Source organism: Pinus tabuliformis, chromosome 5_2, assembly GCF_031772625.1.
Source record: "Pinus tabuliformis cultivar Carrire ecotype Pingquan chromosome 5_2, CPIR1, whole genome shotgun sequence".
In the NCBI taxonomy this organism is placed as follows: domain Eukaryota; kingdom Viridiplantae; phylum Streptophyta; class Pinopsida; order Pinales; family Pinaceae; genus Pinus; species Pinus tabuliformis.
In genome coordinates, this window is record NC_142306.1 from 419,121,944 (window position 1) to 419,129,994 (window position 8,051).

At 37.6% G+C, this 8,051-nt stretch overlaps 1 protein-coding gene across 1 annotated transcript; it reads right to left on the reverse strand.

Annotated features, from left to right (window-relative positions):
• Positions 1–1,100: 1,100 nt before the first annotated feature.
• LOC149159342 (histone H2B.4-like) lies at positions 1,101–1,745 on the reverse strand. Its single transcript, XM_089436464.1, has one exon. It carries the CDS (start codon positions 1,656–1,658, stop codon positions 1,251–1,253), a length of 408 nt encoding a protein of 135 aa, XP_089292590.1. The 5' UTR covers positions 1,659–1,745; the 3' UTR covers positions 1,101–1,250.
• Between the last annotated feature and the right edge of the window lie 6,306 nt (positions 1,746–8,051).

Consider the following 8,051-nt stretch of genomic DNA (forward strand, 5'->3'; position numbering starts at 1 on the left):
TTATTGTCCTCACAAATTTAAAGATTCGCAGAACATCACTGTGACATACCAGGCTAGCTTTTTCACTTTCACTGAAAACAACGTGTGGTTTTTATTTTGCCGCCTGGGCTTCTCTCTGTCCAGATTTCCACTTAGTAGCCTGCTTGTTACCTATTGCTAGCTTTCAGGATACTTTACAATCCAAAAACAGATAAATTAAGAAACAACACATGTTATTGTTATTGGTATTTAATTAACTTATGGGCTCACTTCGAAATTTTTCACCACCCCTACCCTCCAAATATAAGAATAACTTATAATCATTCTCGACCAATTAACCCATGTTATTGTTAATGTTATTTAATTAACTTATGGGCCCACCTCTTGCATCAAATGAAGCACATCAAATGAAGGAGAAGATGCTCACTTGCAATTTTTTCACCACCCCTGCCCTCCAAATATAAGAATAACATAACGCATAATCATTCTCAACATTACAAGCACCAAGAAAAAATGAACCTACAGGGGTCAAACTACATGCAGATATAACCTCACAATCTCATACCAAGTCTAATTTAACACAAAACACTGACCACAATAGTAATAATAGATGATTGAAACACTGCAGCATTAAAAATCAAGAGAAACTGAAAATGCATCAGCTCTGCAGATGCGAGACTCTTTGCTGCATAAGGCTGCAAACCCCACCATTAAGGAATTTTAGAGTAAATTTCACGAGAAGTATATTTTTACAATAGCCATTTAGCCCCTTTTAAAATGCAGTGATTTACCATCGATCCACTGATTGTATTGATTGCAGAAAGGTACATTCAAACAACACCGACAGAATAAATCCAATCACAAAACCTGATTTATTCAACCAACACGCTTGGCCCAATCCAACATAAAACCACCATAACAGCGTTGATGTAATCTAAGCCACTTGGTATCTAAACGGTTAAGCTTTTTGAAACCTCGAACACAGAAGGCAAAATGAAATCAAGTTCTTCAGGAAAAAATCAATATGTCAAACATTCAGATCGAAATTAACCCTAAAGTAACCAGGGAAAGAAAAACCTGAAAACAACAAAGCCACTTTCCCACCATTGCCTCCAACCAACTATCAGACAAGGAAAAACACAAGAATATATAATTTAAAAATATTTTTTTAAATGGTACAGAAGATTAACTCAAAGAATATGTTAAGCTTTCCATAGCATATGTGGTGTCAAAAGACACCATTGAATTTAAATAAAATAAAAATATCAAATTCAAGCGCTGGTAAACTTGGTAACAGCCTTGGTACCCTCCGAGACAGCGTGCTTGGCGAGCTCCCCTGGAAGCGCCAGTCTTACAGCGGTCTGAATCTCGCGAGAGGTAATCGTGGGCTTCTTGTTGTAGCGGGCAAGTTTCGATGACTCGCTCGCCAACTTCTCGAAGATGTCGTTGATGAAGCTGTTCATTATCCCCATAGCCTTGCTAGAAATGCCGATATCTGGGTGAACCTGCTTCAAAACCTTAAAGATATAGATCTTGTACGTCTCAACGCTCTTCTTGTGCTTCTTCTTGCCCTTCTTCTCTCCGCCTTCTTTTGGAAGCTTCTTCTCGGCCTTGGGAGCGGGCTTCTTCTCTGCAACAGGCTTCTTTTCAGCTGGTTTCTTTTCTGCCTTTGGAGCCATCGCTGCAATTCAAATCTGGGGAGAACAGAATTTCAGAATTTTCCCAAACTATCGATAGAAATATCCGGACATAGAGGACAATGCCCTAACCGCGTGTATTTATAGAAAGAAAATATGCTCTCATTGGTTAGTTGGGTTCGGCACGGATCGACAGCGTGGCTTTGATCTCGGCCGTAGAACCAAATTTCTCATAATTGTGGATAAGGAGGGACCAGTGTCTCTAGTAATGGCCCAGAAGGTGCAAAGAGAAGGCCCTGGGTTTATTAAACAGGAAAGCAATGGTCCAAAAGGTGTAAAGAGAGGCGGTTAGGTTTATTAAATCAGAAAGCAATCCTTTAAAAGGCGTAAAGCAATGGTATTTGTATTTTCATAATTAAGTAAATAATTAATATATTAAAATTCATTTCCATGATCAAGTAAATAATAATAAATAATAATTAATATGTTAAAATTTATTTTCTAAGTGTATTTTTTATTTTTTATAAGCAATAATTTAAAAGGGGCAAAAGAGGTATTTGGATTTCTATAATCAAGTGAATAATAATTAATATACTAGAATTTATTTTTTAAGTGTATTTTTTATTTTTTATTTATATAATATATTATTGAGCAAAATTCAATTAGACGTGTGTTGTATGTTTTCATTTAGTGAATCTGAGGGTTTGATCTATAGGGTTATGTCCATGAAAAAAGTTCATACTACCAACCATATCTATCAATTAATATGGGACTAAAGTACCTTAAACAAACCCTATAACAAACTCTTTGTTGTATTTTTTATTTGTTGTTTTTTAAAAGTTGTGTAGATTACAAACCAAAAGACATGTATATATGACTTTTTGGGGCAAGATTTAGGCTTATATATACATATGCAACAAATTTTGAAAAGGTTTGAACCTACCTATAAATAGATCTGGTAAGAATGAAGTTGGTTTATGTTTGCCTAAAATCTATTATATTATTTTATGAATTACCCATTTATACAAGCAAAACAAAGCATGGAAAATAGAATACAACAACCACAACAATTGGATGTCGCACTACCCATGGTGTGAGACAGAAAGAACACTAAACTATATGTATGAATATCTTCTTCCTCATCATCAAAATCTTTGTCTCCCTCTTCATTTGTAGTTGCATCATATATTGTTGATACTCGGAGACTAAGGTCATCCTTGTACTGTACCTAAGCTAGTAGTGTAAAACAATAATACCTAATAATTACTTATTGAATTAATGTAATAAAGCACTATATCATATAGTACTAACTATGAATCCATTCCATTGGGTTGGGTTGTGGTTTAACGTAAAGTTGGAGTTTTTGCCTAGGTGATGACCCATGTTAAAGTGGATGACCATATATTTTTAAGGTGTGGGTCATGTTAATGCAGCACCACTGGTTCTATGGTAAGGCAGAGAAGTTGTGATTAGTGGTTGTTGGTGTTAATGAGATCTTTGTGAAAGAAGTCAGGTGTAACTCCTTAGTGACTACAAAATATATACCACTCACTTGTAGCATCATAACCAAAGGTTTTTGGGTCATAAAACTCCTGTCATATAGAGTTTGGCACCCTCTTCAATCAAAAGGGGTTTATCCTACTTAAAAATTAATTTAATATATATTTTAAATGTTGGTCCACAATATTTCTCATTACATATTTAATGTCATAATTTATGGATATGGTTGCAACATTGATGTATGTTTTTTAGATATTTGTGTAGTTGTTTTTTATTCTTAAGCTTTGCATGAAAACCATCCAAAAATAAAATACTTGAAAATAACTTATATTCAAGTAAATAAAATATCTACCATCAACTACTTCCCACCATAATTTAAGCAAGTCTTTGCATAAAAATTGCATAAGAATAAGATGTAAAAATATATACTTACAAGAGTTACTTCCCACCATTATTTATGTTTTCTTCAGCACTAATGTAGGAGTAAAATTATAAATGTGTAGACTTACTAGTGGTTAATACCCACCAAAATTTATGCAAGTTCTTATGCTTGAACAAGCAATTTACTTATCCACTTCACATCTTAATTTGTTAGTTATTTCCAAATCAAGACTATAGGATGATTTGTCTATCAACTATTATTAATTTAGCATTGACCAATGTAACTTATAATTATTTATGCAAATTTTCCTAGAGCATAATTTCTAACTTGAGTTGGAGGGGCTAAGTTGATTGCAAAACAAAATTACAATATAGAAAATTGAATCTAATTATTTTTATTACTTTTAACTTTTTATTATTAATTGAGCCAAGATTTAAATGTTTACACTACAACATCTCCATCATCATCAACCCCATATTACGTGTAACCAATTATATTTTTAAATTGATGTTTACACTACAACATCTCCATCATCCTGGGCCCTATATTACTTGTAACCAATTATTATTTTTAAATTGAGTTGAAGAGCGTCTCTCGGTTCAATACATAAATTTTATAATATGTAAAATATATTTTATTATAGAAACATATTAATATTAAAACTCTTTTAATCAACTTGTTATAATTTATTGTATTAGAAACATCGTGCACTCTCTATTGCCTAAGCGCCCCCCTACTTTGCTTCCCACGGTCTCAACCTCCCATCATTGTCATGGCCCCTTCTGGGTCTGTTCCGGGAGGGGTTCCTCCTCCTGATTCTCATCCCTCGGCTTAGCTCCCTCTAGACGAGGTTTCTTATGCCTTCGCTAGTCTTATCTCTTCATTGGGTCCTCCTCGAGCTCGCCCTGTTGTCTCCAAATTCATAAAAAAAAAAATAAAAATAAAAAAAAAATAAAAAAAAAAACACTAGAAGATATTCCTGAAATTGTTCTACCTCCCTCCTTGCCTCGACGAGTTGCTATCTCATTATCGGAAAGAGGTTTGGTGGGTCAATTTACTGGCCTTTGGCCCTCTCCAAAAACTATGAAAAAATGGGTTGAGAGGAACTAGTCTCACTCAACCCATGGGAAAATCTCCATTCGATTCTGTGGAAGAGGTTTTTTCACCTTCCATTTTGAAACCAAAGAGGACAAAGATTTGATATTTAGGAATGGGCCTTATTCATGGATACAAGGGGTCTATGTTTAAATAGGTAGGCACCAGACTTTGATCCTGAGTTGGATGTCCCAAGTGTTGTTCTAGTCTAGGTTCGCCTTCCTCACCTTCCTCTTCATTGCTGGGGGGATGATTCAGTAAAAGCAATAGGAAATGCAGTGGGAAATACATAGACAGAAGCGAGACAAAGGAGAATATGCATGCATGCGCAAGGATCTGCATTGAATTCGACCTAGGCAAAGGACTCCCTGAAGCAATAAAGATCAAGGTGGATAGTTGGACGCATATTCAGCAACTAGACTACGAGTAGATCCCATTCAAATGCAAGGTATGTCACGAGTATGGTCATTTTTCTAATAGATGTCCAAAACAAGAAGAATTGAAAGAAGTAGAAGCCCCATAAACAAAATGGGAACCAATAAAAAAAAAAGACTGGGAATAAAACATATGCCCCCTCAGCTCCCTCTTCGTCTGCTCCTCTCCCCTCGAGTGCTCCCCTATCTCATTCATCTAATCCCCTCCTTGACTCCAACCCCTTTGGACCTCTCAATTTTCCTCCTAACCCTCCTCTTGCTTCTCATGTTCCCCTCATTGTTGATCCTTGATGAGCCTAGGTATTGCAACAAGAATGCTACAACTCCCAGGGCTACCAGCTTTACTTATCAACCCGGGGTTTATACAAACTTGGAGGTGACAATGCTATATGCACAAGTAGAAGTGAAGGTCCTGCCTGTTGTCACTATTTATCTGGAAAGAGACCCCAGGGGTTCCAAACTAAACTTCTATAGGGTCAGAAGAAGCTTAATTCTTTGATGGAAGAAGAGCACACCTATTCTAAGAGAGAGCTACTCTACTGCAATAATGAAGAAAACAACATGAAATGCTAAACTCACACCATAACCTAACTAACCAATTAAATAGCTATGCTAAGCAGAATTGCTAAAACAATCACTAACCTAAGGTTGTTATCTAAGTTGCAGAAGTAAAAAACATTAAACTAGACTAAGGTGTAAGCAAAGAAACTTAGACTAAATCGGGTTTCAAGCGAAAGAGCAATCGGAGGTCGAAATCAATGAAAGGAGGATGTAAGGACGCAGTAGCACATAGGGACCGTTGGATCGATCAACGAATAGAAGATGAACGGTGGAGATCTTATCGCGGGGCTTAAGCGAATAAATGGATGAACGGGGTTAATGAACGGCTGAGATCGTATAGCGAGGAATTAAGTGAATGGGTGGACGAACAAGGTAACAAAGCAGATGAATGACGGAGATCGTATCGCAAGGGATTAAGTGAGTGGATGGATGAACGAGGTTAACAGGAGATGAATGGTCGAGATCTAATTGCGGAGATTAAGTCAAGAGATGGATGGACGAGGTTAACACAACGATGAACGGTTGAGATCTTATCGCATAGATGAAGTCAAGAGATGGACGGCGGAGATCGTATCGTGGGAAACAGAAATGTGTGGAAATGATGGAGCGGGTTTCTAAGGCAGTAAGTAGTTTCTCACGCGCCCTCAAGGCAGTAAGCGGAATTCTAAAATTTCACGTGATTAGCCTTACTGCGCAACACGTAGCACGAGAAAACCACTTTTCTCGTGTGCTCTTGGGTGGATAACGGTCGTGCAATAATCCGCACGAGATTGCACAATAGCCGTTGGATCAGGCGGGGTTGAGCAATGGTGGAGATCGACCAAGCTAGTTGGCAATCGGGTGAAGCGATAGCCATCGAATCGGGCGAGGCAGATCAACGGTGGGGGTTTAAAGCGCATAAAGTGATCGAGTGATGTGATAGTCGTCAAATCAAGAGACAAATCGATGGTGGAGATTAAAGCTCATAAAGCAAGTGGTGGACTTCACGCGAGGCGACAGTTGAATAAAACTAATGAATCAGATGGTGGTTGTGAAGGTTTGTTGTGGATCTGATGGTGAAGAAGTGATGCATGAAGAACGTGCTAAAGGAGGTTTTTAAATGAAAACGATAGAAAAACCAGTGCGGGTGAACAAATAACTGCATCAAACAATGAACTCCATAGCTCATGCGAGAACCAGAAACCTGTGTTTTTGGGGTTGTTGAAGGGTCTCTTCCTCAAGTCATGGTCCCAGAGGGAGGAGATGAGGCCGAGACACCTACGCACAACCTGATAGTGATCTTTTTTGCCTAGCTAACCTGTAAACTGAAAGAAGGCACAAATGGAAGTAAAGTATAGCACTTTCGATCTACTCTATGCTATTGTAATGAAAATGCAGCTACCTAAGCAAATAACCAGAAAAACCATGAATCCTACTTAAGCAAATGAACAAAAGTAGGAAGCTACTTAAGCAAATAAATAGAACCAGAAAGCTACTAAGAAGATAAACAATGAAAAACCATGAATCTATTTAAGAAAATGAACAGAAATCTATGCTAACATATGTACAATAAAGAGGAGCTTTGGCTGCTCAGGTCAGGCCCTAACCCAAGAGCTTCAACCCTCAGAGTTAACTCAGAGTTGGCTTAAAACAAAACTCATTCTCATTATGAAAACCATGGATTACATAACAACTTGTCACAAGTCTTGCAGCTCATAAATGAAATAGAGTTTTTACAATAGAAGTTTGAATCCTACTAAGGTCCTAAGCCTCTCTATTTATACATCTGAAGTCTCTAATGACTTCCTTCAAATTAGGGAGGCTTGGCTCCCAACTCAAGAAAAACTGGTTTCTGTCCCTTTCACTTGCTCAGTTGTCTTCTAGTCTTCAAAGTGATGGCTGTTTTCACTCCGAGCTGATGGAGGAATATTCGAATGGAGGGGTAGTAAATGAGGAGGATTTACCTCCTATAATTACTCTCCCTTGTCCCATTCGAGTTTTTACCAAGGTCTTTGCCATAGTTCCTTGCTTTTACCCTTTATTCCTTTATTCCTGCATTTTTCCTTACTTTTATCCTTTATTCTTGCATTACATGCACATTAGACCACAAAGCAAAATATCCAACTCTAACTCATCTCATAAACAAAATATAATCAAAAATATGCAATAAGTTGTGAGAATAGTTGGTTTGACTAAGCTAGGAGGTGAATTAAGGCCAATTGAGGCCCATATAATTACTCAATGATGAGGCTTATCATCACCCCCCTACTAAAGTGTTGCTCATCCTCTGGGCAACTTAGTCAATGTTCATGCCCTTCATGGCTCTGGTAGCCTCTCTGACATCCCATGCTCCTGATGTGGTCTCTTCTTCTTGTTCATAGAAGCCTAATTTCCTTTCTACTTCTTCCCACTGCCTCTTTTCCTCTTCTTCTTTTCTCCCTTCTAGCATCCCTAAGAGTAGTGGTGGACTGAGTTCTAGGCCCA